Raw genomic sequence first — 24,409 nt, forward strand, 5'->3', positions numbered from 1 at the left:
CTGACTGGCCTAGGTGGCAGTTCGGCATACGACAGTCAGGAGTCTTCCTGACCGCACCCCACCGACTATGCTCACTGATCATGAACTAGGGGTTTCCAGTTGTGTGAATACTGAGGCACCCTCCCCCGCCCCCAATGGGGCACATTCAACTCTGCCAGTGTCTCTCCGGCATCTGCACACAGTGCGGACCACACAACAGCTGGTGGCAACAATGTTACTGTGTCCCTCTTTGAGCCTAGCTCCTCTGGTGCCCTCTTTCCTGAAGTCCCTCATTCCCAGGAAGCAGCCCTGGACTCTTATCAAAAACTCACATTGATTTATTAGAATATGAAAAAGGTTCAGTTTCCTCTGTACAGGCGGCAGAGAGGCAGCGGCTGCGGTGGCTTTGTACATGGTTGTCGATGTCACCTTGCATGGCAACTCCTGCCTAAAACAGCACTTGCATGGAGAGGAGACAGCTGGGCCAAGCACCCATAGCCCCATCCCCTGGGAGGGACCCCTCCGACTATTGCACGATCCTGGGGAGGGAGTGCTCAGGGGTTGGACAGACACCCACGGGCTTGGCCCAGCCATGGCGGTAGGAGTTCGTGCCTGTGAGCAAAGGCCTCTAGGGGGTCCACTGCTGTCTACTCTACAGGATGCAGGTAAGAGAGTGGTCTAGACGAGGGTGGTGCTGGACCAGGCCAACAGAAGTAAAAGCAGCCCCAAGAGCAAGGGAGGTACCAGGACCCTTGCTGGTGAGCTTGAATCATGACAAGCTGGGCCACGGCTGCACCAGTGCTGCGGGCCAGAGCCCGGGCAGCAGAGGGTCCATTTAAGGGAAGGTGTTAGACGGCGGGAGGGAGGGAGGAGGGGGGAAAGGGTGGAGCTCTGACTGGCATGGAAGGTTCAAAGGGTCTAAAGACTGGAGTACCTCTGTGCAAACAGAATCATACTTACATGGAGGTGCAAATAAACCAAATGGAAGAAGACGACACTTTCCGGAGCCTCGGACAGTCCCTCCCGTGTAAACCCCAGAAAGGCCCAGTGTCCTCATCACCCAAGTCACTCCACTGTTGAATGTGCCCCAGTTCCCAACAGAGAAGCTCAGAGATGCCCTCAGCCTGCAGCTCCGAGTAAGGACAGCTCAGGTGGCTGGCCAGAGCACCGAGGCTAGTGGGAGAACCGTGGGTCTGCCATAGGTCACCCGTCTTGTTTCCCAGCCACATGCCTGCTGTCCTGTCCTCTGATACGGGAGGGCCCAGTTAAGGCCAAGGAAGGTTCAGCCCCCTCCTTTCCCGGGAGGACCACAGTGGAGCCACTGGCTCTTTGGTTAGAAATGATGATCAAAGATGGAAAGTTGGTCTGGATGAGGAGGGGGCTGGAGGGAAGGGAGGGCCTGAGGAGCCCTGGTTCCACTATGGGAGAGCCTGGATCTAGAGATGGGGCAGGGCCTGCCTCACCAGCTGTTCTGCCAATGGATGGATTGGGAAGGCAGTTCTGGTAGGAGAGGACGCTTCCCAGGAGGCAGGAGCAAGCCGTGCTGCAGTGGGGGTGTGGACCCAGCTGCCATGCGGAGGGAGGGGGCAGAGCCAAACCAGGTCAGGAGACAAGGGGAGCGCCCAGCCCCCATTCTCGTGGGAGAGTCTATGGGACACCCACTAGCCTGGCTCTACTGCCCTTTGGGGATGAAAGGCTCTCCCTCCCCAGGCTCAGGGTGGGGGCCCGGGTCACTGAGGCAGCGCTGTATTCTCTGGGAGCCGGGGCTGTCACTTGGTCCGGGGGTGAAGACATCATCGGTGCCTGGGGATGAAGGCTCCTTGCTCCGAATCATGATGACGCCATCCTCATCTTCCTCTTCCTCTTCTGGAGTCGTCCTAGGACCCCGATTTAGCCCAAGGACTTTGCCCTTCAACTCCTCATTCACCAGGTCCACAGACTCAGGGGACTGCGGGGAGGCTGGGTCGATGGTGATGACAGGGAGGTCGGCCTTGGGTTCATAGGCCAGTGGGTCTGAGGATTGAGAGCACAGACAGGTTCTGCCCCCGAGCCCTGACAGTATGGCCACACCGCAAGGCCCCTCTCAGCCTGTACTAGCAGCCCTCAGACCTTCCCATGATTGCAACGGTGTCTCTGGGCTCCATGGTTTCCGGAGTGACCGCTGTTACCAGATTCGCTTCCCCTTGACAGGGATTCCCACCGCCTCAGCCTGCAGGGAGGCCAGCCTGTCCCACAGAGACTTCTCCCTCCCTGCCACGTGCTCTGTGTCCTAGCTCCATCACAGTCCTCATCCTGAGCCCCACTGGGAGTCCCTCTGTGCCTGGGTTTGACAGCAGGACTACCCTGCCCTCTCTGTTAACACCCAGCCGTCCTGATGCAAACACAGTTCATGGGAAACGCCATCTTCCCCCTTTGACTCTTTGATGCCTGTCCTTGGTACAAAACGCCCAGTCTGAGGGCCCTTCTTTAGCCCTTTACCTGAGCCTATGCGGGCCCGAGACATGGTGGGTGAGTCCAGCTTGTGGGCCGGTACCGTCAGGTAGTTGGTGATCTGACAGAGAGAGTGGACAGGGTGAGTGTGGCCAGGGGACTGGCGAAGTCCTCTGAAGACCCCCAGGCAGCGGTTTCCCCTGAGCTCTTCCTATGCCTGTGGTGGCAACCCACAATGGCGCTTCAGGGCCTTCCGGGGCCTTGTCCCAGCTCTCAGGAAGCTGAGCGACCTCTCTGGGCAGTCTCAAGCAGGTCTCTCTCCTCTAGCCTTGCCTCCACCCCACACCTGTCCCCCAGGATTTTAGATTAAAACAAAAACAGAACAAGAACAATAAAAACCAACTTGGGGGCACAGCTAACTCGGTTCTGTTCGCCCTGAGCATCGCGAACCCAGCAACCACCACTGAGCTCAGTGCCTCACCCCGCATCAACCATGTTCCTCTCTTGGGCACTCTGGACCTCTAGCACCCCAGTGTCCCCACTTCAAACTGGTAACCCAGTCACCAAGCCTTGCTGGTTCCACTTCCCTGTGTCCCTTGAGCTCACTCCTTTCTCTTACCCTGGCATCTCCACATTTCCACCCTCTCCCTGTCACTCCTCTAGGATAAAGCCCAAAACCTTACACCGTTTCTGCCCCTCCCTGTCTGTCTGCCCATAGAGGGGCTGGGCAGAGCCTGACGTGTACCTTCTGCTCCAGTTGCCGGGCCTTCTGCCTCCGGAGCAGCATCTGGTTCCAGGCTTCCTCGTAGGGGTCGGCCACCAGCGTGTGTCTGTTATAGGACCGCAGCTGAGGGAAGAAACAGCCATCAGGGCAGGAGAAGACTCAGAAGCTGGGCTGCAAGGCCAGAGCCAGAGAGGCTCTGGCTGTGTGGGAGGCAGGAGAGGGCAGAGGAGGCAGAGGACGTGCGGAGGGTGCACGCAGGGTACACGCAGGAGAGAAGCCAAGAGGGGCCAGGCAGGACCTCACCCGTTGCCGGGTTTTCTGCAGGTTACTCCTCAGGATTTTGCGGATCTCCTCCTCCTTGTCCTTAGACAGCGCTGGCAAGATGCGTTCTGAAGCTGTAGACTTGGGGTGGATGTTCCTGGACAACAGGACACAAATTAGGTCTGCGTCTGATAGCACGAGGCCATGCTCGGGGACAGCCCAAGGGTGGGTGGCCCAAGTCCCAGGTCCTTAGTATGGCTTCAAGGACCGGACGCCCAACGTGACAAGCTGGACAACTGCGCAGCCCTGGTGGCATCTCGGGCTAGGGTTGAGGGAGCTAGCATGGGGTACGGATGCTGCCCGGATGGCCCAGTGGCACTCACTGCATAGAGACAGTTGAGACGGCAGATGGGATCTTGCCCATGCCCCCACTCTCCACCAGCTCGATGGCCTGCTTCATCTCCATCTTGTGGTAGAAGGCAATGAGCTGGGGCTCCTTGGAGCGCTCTCCAGCTATTAGACACTTCTTCACGTACTTCTTATTAAAGCGGTTGAGCCTATGGGAGGAGGGAGACGGAGGGGCTAGTGCCTGGGACATTAACAGTCTTCTCCACCCTCCTGCCCACCGGACTGTCACTTACTTGTCCTTCCAGTGATGGTGGCCATAATGACCACAGATGTCCTCGATGCCTGTCAGAAGGTGGTCCAGGAACTGAAATGGGCCCAGGGCCAGGTCAAGCCTTACTGCTTGGTTCCTTCCCTACCCCACCCACCTTTACCCCAGCTATGGCTCTGCTTAGCCTGGCCCTACAGTTCCAGGAGTAGCCAGGAGATGGCGCCATCCCATTACACATCCTGAAGCCAGGCCACACTCTGGTGAGCCCCCTCCTCTGAACCCACTTGGACCTAATGACAGAGGTTGGTATAACAGCCCCCTGGGCTCCTAAGCTCTCACACCACACTGTCCCTTCAGCTAGAGCCTGGCAGGGGACCCTAAGGGGCTAAGACAACCCAGCAATGGGATAAGGGGAGGCAGGCTTAAGGCCCGGCTCTGCCTCAGCCCCAGGAACTTTCTCTGGAAACCCAAGGCCCAGCCCAGCCTCTGGTACCTGTGTGTGGATCTCCTCGTTGATGGAGCGCTTTGTTTCTTGCTTTTTCTTCACAGCCAACAGGTCTACCAGGGGCCGAATGGTCATGCCCTGGAGGGCAGGTGAGTGTCAGACATTCTGGTCCTGCTATACTGGCAGAGAGGCTAAGGAGCCTCCCTTCTCCTCCAGGGTCCCCCAGGCAAGGAGGCTCTTTCCCCTCTGAGGTCCTCAATCTCTCAGGACTGTGGATTTTATGACTCCCTACACCTCAGCCATTTCTTCCTGATAGCTCAGCCAGTGCAAGAAGCCTCACTGCTGGGGCCAGGGTGAGCTCTCCCCAGGATTTGCTCTGCAGCCCCTGGAATCTGGCCCTGTAGACAGAGCCCTGCCCCCAACACAGGCTCTACATGTCTGACTAGTATCTGCGCTTCAGTATCTGCACTCTCCCTGAAAGACGAATCTTGAAAATGCTCCCATTTTACAGATGCAGAAACTGAGCAGCAATGGGATTGAGTGATTCTCTATGACCCCACAGAAGCAGCAGACTCAGAGTCAGGCTGGCCGGAGAAGGTCGCCGTGGTGGCACCATCAGTGAAGCGGCTTGGACACCCATCGAACACACACAACAGCAAAGCTGAGGTAAAGCAGTGTTTGAGGACAGAGCAGGAGGGCAAGGAGGAGCCCTCTCCTGTAAAAGCACAGAAAGTGCACCCCATTCCAAGAGGTCCAAGAGATATGGGATATCTTTTCCCATGAGAAGGCAAGGGTGTGTCTCAGCTAGCACCACGAGTACTTATGCCCAGGAGAGGCAGAGAATGAAAGATAAGTAGAAGCACAACAGTTTCTCACCTTCTCCAGGTCAGTCAGCTAAGGGAGAACGGTGTGCACCATCACACACGGGCCTCTCTTGGGGACGGGTAGAGACAGGGGTGGAACCCTGCTAAGCTTGGGTCATTTAAGTGCCCAGAAGTCACTGGCCAGCAGGCTGCCAGGACTGCAATCACCCAGCCCGGCTCCTCACGCCACAGATGGGACTGAGACACAGGCAGGCATGAGCTTGTAGAGCATTAGACTGGGTCCAGGCCTCAGGCTTCCTGACTCAGGAGTCCCCGGCTGCCCAGGCTGAGCTGCCGTAGACACCAAACCATGACACCACTCAGCCCCACCACGATCTGGGGCTGACAGATCTTAGGCCTGCCGGCTACCCATGTCACTCTCGGTCACTGATCACTGACTTTACAATGTCACACCATCACAACTGAGAACTGAGGCCCCCACGGGGGATGGCTTGCCCCAAGTCATGCGACAAGCTAGCGACAGCATACCACTGCCTTTTTCATGCAACACGCTTTCCTCTTTCCACCACAAGTCAGGGTCCCCAAGGCAGGGGCCTGCCCGCCCTAGTCCCAGCACCTGCACAAAGACTGTGAAGAAGATGACGGTGATGATGGCGGTGAGGAACAGATCACACATGGGGAAGTGCTTCTTGTCCAGGAGGTAGCCCAGTGAGAAGGCGATGGCCCCTCGCAGGCCCCCATAGGCAATGATGAACTGGTCCTTGGGGGTCAGCTTGACAATTCGGAACTTGTTGATGAACCAGGTCAGGACCAGGACCCCTGCCAGGGAGCAGGCAGAGGAGAGGTGAGGCTGTCAGGAAGCTCCTCCCACTAAGCCCATCTGGCTCACTCATTTCTGAGTCCCTCAGCCCAGGAGCTCCAGACCACTCAACCCAAGACCTTGGTGGGTCTTTAAAGGGTTCCTCAAATTGCATTTGTTCTGAAGATATCCAAGAAGTCTTCACCAACTACAGGCCAAGGGACAGGATGAAACAATTGTGTTTAATAAGTTGAACTTATTAAAGCAGGTAGGAAATAATTATCCTATTGTCTCTATTTTTCTATAGACTGGAAGTTGTTCAGAGTGAAACATTGTTTCAAAGTGTAGGCTGTGAGGAGAGGGACGCAAAAGAGTGCTTTCCCTGCATGCATGAGGGCCTGGGTTCCATCGCCAGCATTACAAAACACAAACAAAACCTGTTCGTCAACAGTGACAGTCCCACAAAGTCTCGGGTCAGTCCGCACCTGTAATTCCAGCACTCGGGAGGCTGAGGCAGATGAATTACCGAGAGTTCTAGACCTGCCTGGTCTGTATAATAAGATCCTGTCACAAACAACCCTAAACAAAAAGACTAAAAACTGTGGACCGGGACAGGGGAAAGCACATTGTGGACCTCCGGCTTCCAAGTGCACATGCGCACATGTGCAGAAAGGGAGTAGGATGTAGAAGCAGGGGCAGCCTGGCCACGAAGATGAGGACAATGTAACAATGTGGGGGATCCCACAGACCTAGGTTCCGCGGGTGACACTAGCCTGGCAGCTTTGGGCATATGTGCCATGACAACAGAACACTTGGCTCAGGGCTGCAGGCTGTGTGGAGGACCTGAGAAAGCCACTAGGCTTTTGGAGAGTCTAAAGGCCTGTCGCCATAACTCATTGTGTCACTGTCTATGGTGCCTCTACATGAGCATGAGGCACGGGGCTTCTCTCCCCTAATGGTGTCAGCATTGCAGATTAGAAATGAGAACAGCCAGGAACCATTCGGACAGGGACACGCTGGACTACACACATCTCACTAACCACTCCACATGCTGTATACAGACACCCACAGGCTAGCCCCTCCACATGCTATATACAGACACCCACAGGCTAGCCCCTCCACATGCTGTATACAGACACCCACCACATGCTATATATAGACACCCACAGGCTAGCATACAGACACCCACAGCTTGGTCCTCCACATATACCCACAGGCTAGCCCCTCATGCTCACACAGCTGTATACAGACACCCACAGCTTAGCCCCCTCCACATGCTGTATACAGACACCCACAGGCTTAGCCCCTCCATGCTATATACAGACAGACACAGCTGCCCCTCCACATGCTGTATACAGACACCCACAGCTTAGCCCCTCCACATGCTCAGACACCCATGCTGCCCCTCCACATGCTATGTACAGACACCCACAGCTTAGCCCCTCCACATTCTATATACAGACACCCACAGGCTAGCCCCTCCACATGCTGTATACAGACACCCACAGGCTAGCCCCTCCACATGCTATATACAGACACCCACAGCTAGCCCCTCCACATGCTGTATACAGACACCCACAGGCTAGCCCCTCCACATGCTGTATACAGACACCCACAGCTTAGCCCCTCCACATGCTGTATACAGACACCCACAGCTTAGCCCCTCCACATGCTGTATACAGACACCCACAGCTAGCCCCTCCACATGCTGTATACAGACACCCACAGGCTAGCCCCTCCACATGCTGTATACAGACACCCACAGGCTAGCCCCTCCCTCCACATGCTGTATACAGACACCCACAGGCTAGCCCCTAGCCCCTCCACATGCTGTATACAGACACCCACAGGCTAGCCCCTCCACATGCTGTATACAGACACACACAGCTTAGCCCCTCCACATGCTGTATACAGACACCCACAGGCTAGCCCTTCCACTTGTTGTATACAGACCCCCACAGCTTACCCCCTAGCCCCTCCACATGCCCCTCCACATGCTGTATACAGACACCCACAGGCTAGCCCCTCCACATGCTATATACAGACACCCACAGCTAGCCCCTCCACATGCTGTATACAGACACCCACAGGCTAGCCCCTCCACATGCTGTATACAGACACCCACAGCTAGCCCCTCCACATGCTGTATACAGACACCCACAGCTTAGCCCCTCCACATGCTGTATACAGACACCCACAGCTTAGCCCCTCCACATGCTGTATACAGACACACACAGGCTAGCCCTTTATATTCTAGTGAGCACTCAGCCTATCTCCCTACATACTGTACCATACGATACAGCCCGGCTCTTGTACACATCACTACACATACGCCAACAGTACCACACACACCACAGTCCAGCTCTAAGAAACAACACATGCACACCCACAACCTTGCCTCAGGCTATATCACACAGAGCTGCTCCATAGCCTGGCTCCTCCATGCAGCCTCACACGTACACCTTACACACACACACTGCTCCCTGGCCAGGCCTGGCCCTTACCCAGCACCCGGGCGATGAGGCAGAAGAGCAGGGTGCTGATGACAAAGGTCCAGTTCCACTGGTGGGAGCCGGCCACGGTGGAGACGCCAAGGAAGATGAAGATGAGGGTCTCGCTGACGCTGCTCCACATCTTCAGGAAGTACTTGATGGTGGTGTGGGATTTGTGGGAGATGTTGGCCTCCACGTAGGGGCGCATCACCACTCCTGAGGCGATGAGGCTTGGGGTGAGGAAGAACAGGGTTCAAGGGTTACAGGAGGACAGCACCAAGCTGAACGAGCCTTGCTTACTAGACAACCTGTGAGGGCCAAACACCCACTGTTTTCCCTTGATCCTCACGCCAAGCATGCAGGGCAGGCAAATTCAGACGAGACAGGAGTTTTAGAAGAATAAAGTCACCCCGTTGTCCTTCTGAGGCAAGTGGCAATGCTACAGACTCAGTCTGTGCGACTCTAGGCCTCTGCCTCTTCCGCAAGGCACATTGTGTCTGACCAACCACAGCCAGGGACACACAAGGTCCCTCTAGGGAGCTTTGCAGGCTCCTTCCCTACGCGCCGGAGTCCCCAGTCTAGGGGTGGCCTGTGCACTTCTCCTTTCCTGTGCCTCACTGGCTCTTCTCAGAGCCCAATTCCAACTCAACTGAGACTGTGGGGCATCTACATTCGGGCGTGGAAGACGCCTGGTAAGCCCTTCCGGGGAGCCGTATCGGCTTCCATCTCCAGACTCCTGCACTGGATTCTGTCTCCTATTCCCGAGGCTAGCCCTAACACAGGCTGCTTTTGCCTCAACTGCCTCCAAAGAATCTTCAGATTCCTGAATCCCAGGAGACCAATGGAGATGGCTTCTTATGGAAGGTCTCTAACGACCTGGGCCACTCCAGTGGATACCATGCAAGTCTGGAGCCGGGAGCTCAGATGCTGGGGGAGCTCCTTCGTGACCACAGAAAGCTGGGGGCTCCGTTGTAAGTAGCTACCCCATCAAGCCCGTCCCCCGGCACGCCGACTCACGCCATGATTCCAGACAGGTGGAAGAGCTCGGCTGACAGGTAAGCCATGTAGCTGTAAAGGAAGACGAAGAGCGGCTCGATGACCCGGATGTGGGAGGTAAATCGTGAGGTGAAGGCTGCGATGACCCCGTAGACCACGCCCACAAACACCCCGCCGAGGGACACGACAAAGAAGCTCAGGAAGCCGAGGAAGATGTCCGAGATGCCCACATACTCATAGCTGGCAAACTCCTCAAAGAGGTGGTAGAGGACCTGGAGAGGGCATGCAGGCTGGTGGGCAGGAGGGCAGGGCGCTGGCCCACGGCTCCCGGGGACTGGCCCGTGTTTATCCCATCCTTCCGTGATCCATGCCACGGATGTAGACCACAAGGCAGCAGAGAAACCTAGTGCTAAGTAAGAGGTAGAACATGGCCGAGGGCTTAGGGAGCTTGCTAGAGGGGCACACTGGAGGCCTGCAGCACACCCTGCTGGTAATGAACATAAACTCTTAAAGCTGCAATCCTTTGCACACTTGGCCAATCACCTAATTTTCCTGTCCTTCAGTTTTCCACAACGTGGGGGACAAATGGAGTACTGTCGTCACAGGGCTGTCATAAGAATTAAGTGAAGCCCTTGGCATGGTTGGAGTCCCTGGGGTAGCACCTCTACAGCACTACCAAATCTACTTCTCTCACTGTTTGGCCTGGTATACGCCATGGCTTCTCAGCATTGCCTCTCCTTCAGCACAAGGCAGAGGAGGCTGTGACAGGACCTGTTAACCTCTGAAAATACTCGGACCAGATCATGTGTGACCTGGGACTCTCCATCTGGACAAGCTGCCTGTACAATTACAATGGACAGCCAGGATCCGATGCCGTGGAGCCCGCTACTGCGTCCTAGCCCTGAGTGGGACACTGCACACAGTGATCACGATCTGACTGCTATGCAGTCAAGGATACCTATCCCCTGGGTAGAGGGAGGCTCAGGCAGGCCTGGGACTTGTTTCCTCAGTCTCTGAGGGACTGCCTGGCACGGCTACTCTCAGTCTAATCAAGCCCAGCCCTACACAGTTCCGCCATAAACAAGCTGGGGGGTTTCCAGGCCTGGAAGGGAAGGGCAGCAGGCAGGAAAGACAGCTGACTCTAGACAGCTCAGGTGAGCCTCCCTGTCTGGGAAAATGTCTAGGGTGTTCTCACCCGTAGCAAGCTCTAGAAAAGGTCCAAGTCGCCAGGCAATGGTGGCACACACTCTTAACCCTAGCACTTGGAGGCCGAGGCAGGCAGATCTGAGTGTGAGGTTAGCCTGATCTACAGAGCGAGTTTCAGGAGAGTCAGGGCTATACATACACACAAAAACCTGCCTCAGGGGCTGGAGATGGCTCAGTGGTTAAGAGCACTGACTCTTCTTCCAGAGGTCCTGAGGAACTACGTGGTGGCTCACAACCATCTGTTAAGGGATTTGATGCCCTCTTCTGAAGGCAGCCAATGAACTCATATACGTAAAATAAGTAAATCTTAAAAAAAACAAAAAAACAAAACTTGTCTCAGAAAACTGCACCTTTAAGCCCAGCACTCATGAGGCAGGGCAGGCAGATCTGTCAGGACAGCCTGGTCTGCAGAATGAATTCCAGAACAGCCAGGGCTACACAGAGAAGCCCTGACTTGGAGGGAAAAAAGAGAAAGAAAAAAAAGAAAAGAAAAGAAAAGAAAAGAAAAGGCCCAATTTGGGCCTGGCAGAAGGGGCAGATGCTGGGCACTGGCGGGGCACCAGTGGGTCACAGCTACCTGGGGGACAGGAGGGCCTTGGCAGCAGGGTGCTCCACCACAGGCTGACCTTACTCCCGGCTTGGGGATGCTCGTGAGTGACCGCAGTCTGCCACATGGGTAACCGGAGCAGTACCAAGGCCAGGTCCTCTTTTCTAGCTTGGAACTATTGTCAGTGGTACGACAAGTGAAAAAGAAAAGTAATACGTAGGCCTGTGGGGGTCACATGATGCCAGCAGTCACGTGACTTCTTCAGCTAGAGGAGCCTCCTGATACCCCCATTTCAGAGAAGAGTGCATTGTCCTGTAGGTTTTTGCTTTGTTTTGCAGGGGTCATCTTTACACAAGCTCGAGTTACCAGAGAAGACCCTCAGCTGAGAAGACGCCTCCTTCAGCCGTCTGTAGCCAATGCAATGGGGTTTCTTGATGAGGGAGAAAGCAGGCTGAGCCAGCCAATAAGCAGCATCCTCCAGGATTTCTGCTTTAGCTCCTACCTCCTGCCTGAGTTCCTGCCCTGACTTCCCTCAGTGATGGCGCAGGACTTGACTGAAAGCTGAAATCCACCATCTCCTCCTCAGGTTGCTTCTGATCTTGGTGTTTTACCACAGCAGGAGAAACCGTAGCAAAGCCACAGAGTCACCACGCAAAGCAGATAAACTAAGATGCCCTCAGCCTGGGAGCGCCTGAGCATCAGCCCCGTGACCAGCATCAGCCCCGTGACCAGCACCGCCATCACCATCAGGAGACGGCACAGATCCTACACACAGATGGGGTTATCGACTAGATGCAAGCACACTGCTGTTTCCTGTAGTGTCAGTCAGACTCAGTTAGGGGGTGGCTCACGCTAGGTACCCAAGCATCAGGTGCACATTAGCGAGCGGAATCCCTAGAGGAGCTTAGGAAACCCCACCCGGCCTTAGCACAACTCTGTCACTTGAAACTGTCAAAGGAGAGGCCTAGAGGAGGAACAATTTCTCACTTAAAGTCACAAAACAAGTAGTAAGCTAGGCAGTCAGGTGGCGGTGGAACACACCTTTAATCCCAGCTCTCAGGAGGCAGAGACAGGCAGATCTCTGAGTTCAAGGCCAGCCTGGTCTGGAGGAAGTTCTAGGACAGCCAGGGTTACATGGAGAAACCCTGTCTCAAAAAAACTGACCAAACAACAAAACCAAGCAGTCAACCCAGTCCTACTAATCTCACTCACCACATCCTAAAGGTCTGGGGAACAGAGCCCTTTCATTTCCTTTGCTCAGAACCCTGCACAGACCAAATTCTTAAGCAGCCAACATAAGAGCTAAAAGGCTCCTCAGAGACTAAATGGGCTATGAACTGAGGCGGGAAGAGGCCAGTAACTGGGCAACACAGTATCAAATGCAAGCTGGTCAGGAAGCAAGTGACCTACTAGGCCAGTGGCTCAGGCCCTGGAGGGCCACAGAATGAACCAAGCACACTGCCTCCAATCTTGGCCCCACCACATTCTAGGAAGCCGTCTAACTTCTGTGGGGTGTTTCTAGTTCTGTAAGGTGAGAAAGTTCGTCTCTCCTCGGGTTGTCCTGAAGATTAGGAGAGAAAATCTATGTCCCGGTGCTCAGAGCAGTGCCCGACACACAGCAAGCACGGGGGACACTGGCCGTCTTTATCATCATTAGCGGAACGATAAGGCACTGCTTGCCCCTGTGTGCGTGTGCTGTGGCCCCTGACCCCTCACCACAGTGACAGCATCGTTGAGCAGGGACTCCCCGAAGACCAGGATGTGCAGCAGCTCATTGATGTGGATCTCCTCGAAGACGGCCAGCACGGCTACCGGGTCCACCGCGGAGATGATGCTACCGAACAGCAGGGTGTCCAGCAGGCCGATGTTATTGATCTGCTCGCCGCCCACCAGGCACACGGCGTACAGAAGGCCACCCAGGAAGAAAGCATTCCACAGCGTGCCCACCACGGCAAAGATCAGGATGGTGCCCAGGTTCTCCGTGAACTGCCTCAGAGGCAGGAAGTAGCCTGCGTCCAGGATGATGGGTGGCAGCAGGAAGAGGAAGAAGACGTCCGACTGCAGGAAGGGGGGCGTCTCTCCAACGCCCTTGATCAGGCCCCCCACCAGCAGCCCCACTACGATCAGCAGGCAGCTCTCCGGGACGATGCTCGAGATGGTGGGGATCACATGGAAACCTGTGAGGGGCGAGAGAACGGGAGGCCGTGGGCTTTTCAGGGGAGCCAGAAGAACAGAAGGTTGGGGACAGGACTGGGGACCAGGAGAGCAGCTGGCGAGAGGTGCACAGGCTTGGTCTCAGAAGGCCGCTCTGTTAACTCTCTGGGCCTCGGGTTCCTTGCCTGTAAAATGGAAGGGATAATACCAGCTTCACAGGGCTGTGGTATAAAATAATTATTTTAAAAATTTATAGTGTGCGTGTGTGCATGCGTTTGCACATGTATACATGCACCATGACACATGGGTGGATGTCAGAGGACAACTTATAGGAGTTGGTTCTTTCCTTCAACCAGGTCCTGGGGACTGAATTCAAGTCCTCAGGCTTGGTGGCAAGCGTCTTCACCTGCTGAGGCACCTTGGGCCCGACATTTTCACAGAGCATTCATCAGCTGCCTGTTACCTTGGAAAACTGTTACAGAGTAGCAGCTCTGCATGCCTCTGACAGACAGAAATCATAGTACCTACGGCACGAGCTACCCTGAACCCATGGCACTTTCTCAGGCACATGCTCAGGGAGCCGACTTGCGTCCCACACAGAGATACAATCCTGCCTCAGGGAAGGCGGCACGCCTCGTGCCATGGAGTTGACAACGGATGGTGTTAAAGTGGGGACCTCAGAGAGATAGGAGACTCATACAGCATCAGTGTCAGGAGAAAGGTGGGGACAGTAGGCCTGGGTCTGCACACCTGCAGAGCACATTCAGGAACCTCCAGCCCCAGACTCGCGGGCAGCAGGCAGATCCAGAAGATCCCAAGAAATCAAAGGCTGGCAGTTAGTTTTGGCAAGTAAAACGAAATCTCTTTGCCATTCTGCCTTTAGCCCAATTCTATCCATTCTACAGATGGGGCAACTGAGGCTGAAAAGGTGAAGGCATTTGCCCAAAGTCAGAGCAAATCAGTAGCAGAACCAGGAGGAGCCCAGGTCTGAAGCCCAGCTCCCAGCAAACTCCACAGCTCTGAAATTTTAGTTCTCCTTGCCTCCCTCCACACCAAGGCACTATGACTTCCACCAACCACTTCCCCAAGTAGCGCTGGCCCTTCTCTGTTGCGGCCTATGCTGAGGTACCAGACCCAGGCTTCCAGGGATGCAGGGTTAGGTCAGAACCCCACATTCCCTATGAGCTCTTGGGTTTGCCTTTGGAGTAGGAAGGCAGGTGAAGACCTGAGCAACCAAATGCATGTTGGGTACTCGGTTCCCAAAGCCATCTTGGTTAAAAGGTCATGAGCCCTCTGCTCAAGGCAAGGTGCTCTCTCCTCTTCCCTACCAAGCAAGCTCTGAGCTGGTGAATCCAATCGATCGCATATGCCCAAGGCTGAGGCGACCTTTGGAGCTTAGCGCATGCCTCATGACTTGATACACAGAGATGGGACACATCCCGCGATCTTCAGGGCCTGCCTGGTCAGACCTCCCCATCACTATCCCCTAGACCTGTGGAAAAGGACATTTCTCCCTATGGCAAAGCCCTCCTGTTCAGTCTGACCCAGGCGATGCTAGGATAGCATGACAGTCCCCACACAACACAAGCTCCCAGAGACACTAACAACACGTTGGAAAAACATGGGTCTTAGGGTAGGAAGAAAACTCAAAGCAACCGTGTACATGTTCCTGATTCCACGTCACTGTGTGGAAAAGCTGCCTAGGTCACAGAGCCTCCCAGGAACACCAGTGTGCAGCTGGCAGGTGCACCCCTTGTCCTGCCCTCCTTCCCAGTTCCTGATACTCAGATTCTTCGCAATTGCCCCAAACGAGCAGATAGGCCCCGAACTGTGTGGCTGGTCAAGTGTGCTTCTGCCTCCTCTTCCAGGAAGTCTGCCCTGACTAGCCTGTCTGTCTAGGGCAGGACAGGAATTCCTCTCTTGTGCCTCCTTCTTTGACAACCTAAAAGCCACAGTCACCACCTTTCAACCTGGTACCCTCAGAGGTCAGGCAACCATCTAAAGCATAGAGACAAGCCCACAGCATCTTACCCAGAGATCTGCATGGTCCTGAAGGGGAGACTACATGGCCTGCTACACTGTGGATCTTAAAATTTTCAATTCCTCAAGTTTTAAAGGGTTAATAACACCAGGAGGATGACCAAGCATCTATGAGGTGGGGTCTGGGAGAGGCTTTATGGTCACTGGGAGTGTGTCCCTCAAGGGGAGAAAGAAAGGCCCCACGAGGCTCTCTCTCCTCGCTGTCTTTGCTCTTTGGTTCAGGATTTAAGCATTTTGTTCCGCTGTGTGCCGCCCCCACAATATGCCACACACCCGAGCAAGAGGATCATTCAATCTTAGATTAAAACCTCTAGACTGGGGGCTGGGATTTAGCTCAGTGGTTAGGCTTGCCTAGGAAGCTTACAAAAGGCCCTGGGTTGGTCCCCAGCTCGAAAAAAAAAAACAAAAAACAAAAAACCCTCTAGACTGGGGCAGGGATGATGGCTTGGTGGGTAAAAAAGGGTGTGCTGCTTCAGCAAGAGGACTGCAGTTCAGATACCGGCACACACACACACACACACACACACACACACACACACACAGTACACACACACACACACACAAATAACACACACACACACACACAAAAGTAAGCACACACACACACACAGTAAGCACACACACACACAGTAAGCACACCCACATGCGCGCACACACACTGTAAACACACACGCTCACACAAACTGTAAACACACGCAGACTCACATACACATTGTAAACACACACACTCACATACACACTATAAACACATAAACCTAAATCCACACACAATGTAAACATAAATGTGCATACTCACATACAATGTAAACACATATACACACAAAACAACAACAACAAAAAAAAAAACGCCTCTAAAGATGAGTTTAAAAGTTTAAAAATTCTCTGTAAATGTGTACTTAGTCATAGGACAGTGGACCAACTAAGTTTAAGGGAGTATAATTCTCTAATGGGCCAGAAAGCAGCTTCCCAAGGTCCAGAACGCAGCTCCGGGGACTGGTACAGCGCTCTGTGAGTACAGGTACTTGTTACTAAGCCTGATGACCTGCGTTGGATCCCTGGGGCCACACAACAGCGAGAGAACCAACTGTTACATGTCGTCTTTGATCCCCACATGCAGGCCTTGGCACACATGTGAGCACATACACACGCACAAATATTTGAGTGTCTGGGGTCCTGTGTAGAGTCAGCAACAACAGCTGCCTTAGGAGAAGGCAGGGGTGCATGAGACAGCCCAGAGCAGGCAGAGAAGCGCTTCCAGCTCTACTTAGCAGAAGGCTGGAAGATGCCTCTCTTCCTCCGTATTCACCATCAACTGTCCATGAAACAAACGGCAGTCAGTGGGCTGGCATCCTGCTTGGAGTGTGTGTTTGTGTAGCAAGCCAGGAGCAATAGCATGAAGGGAGTTCGCTGTTCCTGAGGGTGTCCCCCCAGCTGGCACTGTGCTGGAAGCACGGGCCATCACACTCGGTCCTGACAGCCTGCTGCAGAGGTCTAGCTTGGGCGCTGCAGGGAAGGGTCTGCTCTAGCACAGGCATCTGCACCTAGGGTAAGGAGCTCTTAGCCATTAGCCACCGTGTCAATATTCTCCCTGAGCCTGCTCTGCTGGGCACTGGGGACTTTGTGAGAAGCTCATAGGGACAGCCATGCTTCTGGAATAGGAGGCCTCCATGGCAGGTGGACAGCTGGTGCTCCTGCAGGACAGATGACAAGCTGGAACTCTGAGAGGTGGGACAGGCTTGGGGTCTTCTGACCAGGGGACAGCATGCTTTCTTCTACTTAGAGACAACCCCCTGGCACCTGGGTTGCAGGCGTGTCCTTAGAACCCTTCCTTCCCGCTTCTACCAGTCTCCTGTTGGCCCTGTTTCCTAGTTTTCCGCAGGGGCTCCAGGCCTGAGGGGCTTCTAGGCTGAGTGCAGGGTTAAGCCCGGGCTGCAGGGAAGGGCTGATCTGTTTACTCTTGGCTTCTGGCCTGCAGTGGGCTGCACATTACTGGAAAGTGCTTGGGGGAGGGACAGTCTATCAGGAGGGAGCTTCCTCAGGGAAAGGAGTGTGCCTGCCTGAGATCTGTCCTAGCATGTCCCCTCCCAAGGCCTGCCTAAGGTCTGTCCTAGCGTGTCCCTCTCCCAAGGCCTTGATTCCAGTTATCCCCACCCTGTACCCCTCAAGAATCCCGAAACACAGGAAACTAGCTGCCACCTGTAATGACGGGGGAGGAATGACAGCAGGGTTCCTGACAAAAGTCAGCACTGAGGCAAGATCCCTAGAAACAAACAGGCCCCTTCAGGGTGCAGTGTGCGGCAGCAGTGACTTGGCTAGGATGGGATTCGGGTAGGGCAGACACAGTTAGAACCAGATCCTAGAGACCAGGGAGCCAGAATGGACCTCAGACAGCATTTAACTCTCCATAACGTGGAGGGCCAGAGCAAGCAAGTGACCTGCCAGCGGCCACAGAACCAGTTCCACAAGAGTGTGTGGTAAATCAGCCCAGTGACCCCCTCAAGCCCTACACTGTCCTCCCAGGCATCCTGTCCACCCAGACGCAGGAGGCAGGAAAGTGTAGAATTCCACACCCCGCCGAGCCTTGCACAAACGCTTGAAAACAGCTCCTAGCTGGCCTCCCTGCGGGAAGTAGCTGGAGGAGAGGTGGGATACTCATTCCTTCCTGTGCTAGTGGTCGTCTGAACACGTGTGTGCACAAACACATGCTGACAGAAATGTCACCAGCTTGTGGATTGGCTGGGGATTCTCAAGGCTCTCTGCAGCTGCTCTACCCTTCACCATGGAAACCTTTTATCCACATTTCCCAAGCTGTCTCCATCTGCTTGGGTGGACATAGTGGAACTGGCAAAGCTGTCTGTCCCATGTTACCCATGGTTGCAAGGGTGATCCATGTTCCTGCTTGCACTTTCCACCGACCCCTCTGGCCTGCGAGGTTAGGAATGCTGGGTAGAGGGGCCTCGGAAGCCTACCAGTGTTAGGTCACCAGGGACTGGGTGGTAGCTGGGGACTCTGACTCGCTACTTCCAGGCCTGAGGGCTGCTCTGGGGCTGCAGATCCTAGGGGGCCCAGGGGATGCCTTTGCTCACTGCAGTGATCCTGTTTCTTTATCTCCCTGAGTAGTCTCCAGCGCAGCACTGAGGTGGCTCCTCACTGTAGCGGTCTGCACTGACCCTTTGACCTCACCTGCCCTCACCATGGCTGTAAGGAGACCCAGTTTTACAGACAAGGAAACGGAGCCATAGAAAGGTTAAGCAACTTGGTTCAAATTCACACCGCCAGTATGTGGAGTCTGCTCTTAGTCACTCTTACTGTTAGTTACCTTGAGTTTCACTCCTAGCTGGTTTCCCAGAGGACCCGCCCAGGGCTACAGAGGCCCTGAAGACCAGAGGCAGCCATTTTTTTCCATGAGCCCTTCTTCCCCAGGGAAGTCCTGGCGCAGTTCCCGTCCTCTCTCGTGGCCCCCTAGAAGACCATCTGCCTTTGAAGGCATCCTCCTAAGAGCTGTGCAGTGAGCCTAGGTCTTTGCTGCCAGCTGTTAGGGCGATAGGCCCGAGTTCACCAGAGATGATTTCTTAGTAGCACCTCAGCTGTGAGACCCACAGAGCAAAAGTAGCTCAGATTCAGCCTCTGCCTCAGCAGGATCCCAGACAGACCTGCAGGACACAAGCCTGTGTAGCGGCGGCTACCCATACTGTGTTCCCTAGCCAGAGGCTGGGTCCCAATCAGGGTACAGTCACTGACCAGCAGGGTGGCCTTGCCAAGTTGCTTCATGGCCCGTGTCCTCAGTTTGCCGACCTGTAGCACAGCAGTGGGTAGGAGACGAGGTGGAACAGATGACAGAGGTGAGGAACGCAGCCGTGAACGAGCAGTGCCTTCCTATAATCCTAGCCTACCCACTTGAGATACTGAGGCAGGAGGATCACAAGTTTGAAGCCTGCCTGAGCAACTCTGGGAATTCATCTCAAAAAGAGCAGGGGGAAATCACCAAATAATGCTGATGTCCAAAGGAAAACGTGTCAGGGCCCCACGTGATGGTTCTGTGGGTAGAATACTCCTGAGCTCGATTCCTGGAACCCTACTAGATATGGAAGGAGAAGATGGATTACAGCGTTGTCTCTGACCCCACTCATGCACAGGAGCAGGCGGGCCCCCATATCAATGTATATACATACACTAGTAATAAATAAAGTAAAACTTCCTTCAGCGGATGTAATGTAAATGCACCATCATGGCTCACTGTGCACATCTGCTGGACTGAAAGCTCCCGAGGGTAGGAACTCCTCAGAGCCATCCGAGTCCCTGGTTTCCGGCCCTTGTGCCTGAGATATGACTGACCTGTCCGATGTGAGCGTAGGAAAAGGAGAGCAGGACTCTGCACCCATGAGACAAAGCAGTGCTAAGGGAGAAAGAGTGGCTTTCCCAGAGCAAGGTGACTGGGCTGGGCTTTAAAGGTTCAACAACAACCAAAGAATGCATAAGGACCAGGGCCCGAAGCCTCCGAAGAGCCTCATAAACTGGGGATTACCCAGCAACTGTAGCTACTCTAGAGGCTAAGGCAGAAGGACCCAGGTTCAAGGACTGTCTGGGCTACAGGGCAAGGTTTAGTCCCTTCTCAGCAATTAAACGAGAGCCTGTCAGAAATAAAAGGAAAAACAAAGGCTCAGAGTGAAGCTCAGGGGGGGTGGGGGGGGGGGGGGTGGTGGTAAAGTATCTGCCTCGCATGTGGGAGGCTCATGGACTCAGTCCCAAGCACTGCAAGGACAACAGAATAAACAAACAAACAGATAAAAAGAATTGGGACTGGCGAGATGACATAGTGGTTCAGAATTCTCCTGCAGAGGACCTGAGTTCAGTTCCCAGCATGCATGCATACACACACACACACACACACACACACACACACACACACACACACACTCACACACTCACACGTATCCACGAACACGCACACGCACAAATACATAAGAAAAAGAATAGAGTCAGGCATGGTGATTCATGCCTTTAATGCCATCACTGAGTGAGGAGGCAGAGGCAGAGGCAGAGGTAGGCAGAGGCAGAGGCAGTGGCAGAGGCAGGCAGATCTCTGTCTGAGGTCAAGGCCAGCCTGGTCTACAGAGTGAGTTCCAGGACAGCCAGGGCTACACAGAGAAATCTTGTCTTGAAAAACAAAACAATTGTAAACTAAGGGCTGGAGGGTTAGCTCAGTGCCAGAGTTGATCTCCAGCACCATGGGATATAAAAACAAGACACAGGAACTGATGATGCTCCTCACTCAGCAGACTTCCCTCGATCATCATTTTACAAGCCACGCCCGGCACCAAGACAGGGCAGTAGTGATGTGAGTTCCTCGCTTGATGGCTAAGAAAAGGACCAGAGAGGCAAAGCGGGCTGACAGAACTAAATAACCAGGAAGGGCTGCTGTCATTACAACCCAGGTCCAGGTTGTTGAGCACCATAGTATCTAAGCCTGCCAGGATCAACAGAACAAGGATCCACGTCTCCAGTTCCTGCTTCCACCACAGAGATGGTCAGAAATCAATCTGCTCCCAGTACCTGGGCAGGAACCACCCATGCTCAGAAAAGTCAGTCTCTCTGTGCCTCTCCCCAGCATTGCCATACAGCAGCTGTCGCTTCAGTCCATACATCAGAGCCTTGCTAGCTTGTGGGGAAGGAGGACACACAGGGTCCCAGCTCTAGGAATAAAGTCTACACAATGAAACAGCTACAAATCTACCTGAAAACATGCTGATGATGCTGGCCTCTCTGGGCCAGGAGAAAGAAGCCGACCAGGGAGCCAAGCCACAGTTCCAGGCCAGGCTTTGCCCGCTAATAAGCATGGGCCCTGCTGTCTTCAGGCTTCCCACTCATGGAGCGAGCACACTACCAATGGGCCTGTTTCTGTGTCTCCTCAAGGAGTATCAGTGAGCTGGACACAGAAGCACCTTTACACTGTGGCAGAGGGGGCTGATAAAACCTGGGAGAGGGCCAGCAACCCAGAGGAAGCCACAGTGAAGCCAGGACTTGTCTCTGGGAGGTCTGGTGGGAGAGGCTGTTCTAGATGTAGAGAACTGTGTTTAAGGAGTGTGGGGTGTGTGTGTGTGTGTGTGTGTGTGTGTGTGTGTGTGTGTGTGTGTGTGTGTGTGTGTGTGTGTGTAGGGGTGGGAGTGGGTGACACTCCAGTTACCAGAGCTCTCCTTAAAGTCCCCAGGCGATGAGTTCCCCTGCAGTGAAGCAGGTGATGACTCACTCACACAGGGAGACTGAAAGGACAGGGACCAGGAGAGCAGTAAACACTGGGTGTTGACAAGAGACAGAACTGGCAGTACAGGACTCCAGGAGAGGGCTTCAGCAGCCAGCAGGCTCAGGACCTGGAACGGAGAAGAGGGGCTGTGTGGACAGGTCAGTAAGCGCCTGAGTCTCAGGGCTGGCAGGGGACTGTGTGACACACACTGGTTTCTTTCCATGGGTGGCTGTGGTGATTTCAAGCAGGTCCGTGATAATTCAACCTGTGCGTGCTATGTCCCTGTTGGTCTCTGCCGACACAGCAGCCAGCCCCAGTGCTGAGTTCACTTGGAGACCTTCAAGCCTTTCTGCTCCTCCTGTTAGGTTTTATTTCCAAGTATGAGAAGACAGTCGCACCTCCAGCATGCCGCAAACTCTCCACCACACAGTCCCAGGTTTTCGTGCGTTAGTTAAGACAACAAATTTAAGCTTTAGAACTACGTAAAGGGGCTGCAGAGATGGCTCAGCAGTTCCGAAGACGTGCTGCTCCTGCAGAGGGCCTGGGTTCAGTTCCCAGAACCTCTGTCAGGTGCTCGTTATCACTTGTAACTCCAGCTCCAAGGGTTCAATACCCTCTTCTGGCAGCTGCAGGCACCTGCATGCATGCAGTGCACACACATACCACACCTGCATATATATACATAAAATAAGTATTTATTAAAACAAACAAACAAACAAACAAACAGCCAGGCAAAGAGGTGCACACCTTTCACCCCAGTGTTCAAGAGGCAGAGGCATTTCTGAGTTCTAAGCTATCCTGGTCTACAGAGTGAGTTCCAGTCAAAGCTACGTACTGATGCCCTGTCGTGGAAAAACAAAAAACAACAAAAACAACCATTTGCTGCTCTGTTGTCAGAGGATCCCAATCTGAGCTTCTGGGGCTCACATTCGGTGGTTCACAACCTCCTTTGATCCCAGCTCCAGGGAAACCCCATGCCTTCTGGCCTCCTCGTGTACACATACCCACACACATAAATAAGCTAAAAGTAAGCTGGTTAAGTAGTCCTCTGGAGCAGACACTAAGCGCTTGACTGCAAAGCACTCGGTTGTCTCAGGAATGCTAATGCAGTAGTGTGGTTACTATCCTCAGTCAGAGACTCAGAGCAGGCTAAAGTCACTTCCTGGGAGGCCCACTATCCCTGGCTCCTACAAAGTGGGAGGTGAGAGCCAACCCCGAAGTAGTCCTTGAGCCCTACACATGCACCATGGCACTCATGGCTCCCTCACAAAAAAAAAAAAAAAAAAAAAAAAAAAAAAAAAAGTAATGTAATTTTAATTTTTTTTTAAAGATCACAAAGAGCCTGGGTGTGACGGTTTGTGCCTGTAACCCATTTGGAAGCATGAATTTGAGGCCAGTCTGGATCCAGAGTAAGTTCCAACTAAGCCTGGGATACAAAGCCGGACTGTAAGAAACAAACAAATGGCACAAGAGGAAAAGGCTAGACTATGTCCACTTCCTTGCCCCAAGGACACACAGCCAAGGCTCCAGGGTGTTTGGGGTGACTGACCTAGAGGAGCCTAGTCCTCTTTCATACTCTGACCTACAGAGACACCTTACAGCAGTATGGCCGCGCCCGGACCACAGGGAAGAGTGAGGGTGGTTTCTGATGCTGGTATCCTCTACCTAGAGTCCCTAGCAGGCCTTGTCTGTGCCGTTGGCAGTGTTGCCAGACAGCCCTGGTGTCTAGTTTCAATGTGCCTCCACCCCATGGCACCACTGGCATTGGAAACATCTAAATGACATTCCTGGCAGTGGAGGCTCTGCTTGGCTCCCCAGCCCTTAACCTTGAGGTGAGAAGGAGGGGAAGCAGAATGCTGCAGCTTCCACGAAACCTGGAAGTGATCCGGTGTCAAGTCACTGTGTCCTCCCTTCATTCCTGTGTGGCTGCCCAGCTGGGTTCTCACTCCCACTGTCACCCCAGTGCTGGCCTGGCCTGGCCTGCCTCGGGGCTGGACCTGTGGCTGTAGTGGGAGCTCCACATGCTACTTGGCCTTATAGCTGAGGTGTGTCTGGGGCTATGGAGAAACAATGCTCTCAAGTTTCAAAACCTTTCAATGCTTGTTGCTAGAAATGTTAGAGCCATGAAATGCTAGATTTTCTTTTCTTTTTGGTGGGTAAGAACAGTCTGCAAAATGCAGACACAAGACAGAACAGAAGTTGATCACACCAAATACCTGTTGTTCTTGAGTAACCCTCTCAGCCTGAGGCCTGTCTAATTCAGAAGCATCACAGTGGGTCCAGCGCATTGTGCATGACCCACAGCGCTTGCCTTGGGTTTAAAAAGAGGAGGTGGGGGGGGGAGGAAGAGGAGGGAAAGAAGGAGGAGGAGGAGAAGACAGCAGTGGCAGCAGCAGTGAGAAAATGACTGAGAAGCAGAGCTCACGTGGGGAGGAATGTGCTCAGATGCACAGGGTGGTCTGTAGAGTGACTAAGAAGCAGGAGCTGCAGCCCCGGCCTTCCCTCTCCCTGCTTCTACAGTTGCTCACACCCCTCTGTGGAATCGTCCTGATTCCACTGTGCTTTTCACATCCCACCCCCACCAGTCAGGGGCAGCTGGCTCTTCCTTTCAGACCTGTGACTTTAGCCTTCACTCCCTCCTGCAGCAGGATCCAT

At 54.0% G+C, this 24,409-nt stretch overlaps 1 protein-coding gene across 1 annotated transcript in view; it reads right to left on the reverse strand.

Annotated features, from left to right (window-relative positions):
* Positions 1 to 294: 294 nt before the first annotated feature.
* Slc9a1 (solute carrier family 9 member A1) overlaps positions 295 to 24,409 on the reverse strand; it is a 53,013-nt gene continuing 28,898 nt past the window's right edge. The window contains exons 2-12 of the mRNA XM_032896551.1: positions 13,036 to 13,496; positions 9,588 to 9,838; positions 8,583 to 8,800; positions 5,896 to 6,098; positions 4,504 to 4,593; positions 4,036 to 4,106; positions 3,778 to 3,951; positions 3,437 to 3,551; positions 3,155 to 3,256; positions 2,458 to 2,530; positions 295 to 1,992 (exon numbers count right to left, since the gene is read on the reverse strand). Of these exons, the coding sequence (XP_032752442.1) occupies positions 1,652 to 1,992; positions 2,458 to 2,530; positions 3,155 to 3,256; positions 3,437 to 3,551; positions 3,778 to 3,951; positions 4,036 to 4,106; positions 4,504 to 4,593; positions 5,896 to 6,098; positions 8,583 to 8,800; positions 9,588 to 9,838; positions 13,036 to 13,496 (2,099 nt within the window). The 3' untranslated portion in view covers positions 295 to 1,651. The remainder of the gene's footprint in view (positions 1,993 to 2,457; positions 2,531 to 3,154; positions 3,257 to 3,436; positions 3,552 to 3,777; positions 3,952 to 4,035; positions 4,107 to 4,503; positions 4,594 to 5,895; positions 6,099 to 8,582; positions 8,801 to 9,587; positions 9,839 to 13,035; positions 13,497 to 24,409) is intronic.

This window comes from Rattus rattus, chromosome 1 (assembly GCF_011064425.1).
Source record: "Rattus rattus isolate New Zealand chromosome 1, Rrattus_CSIRO_v1, whole genome shotgun sequence".
Classification (NCBI taxonomy): domain Eukaryota; kingdom Metazoa; phylum Chordata; class Mammalia; order Rodentia; family Muridae; genus Rattus; species Rattus rattus.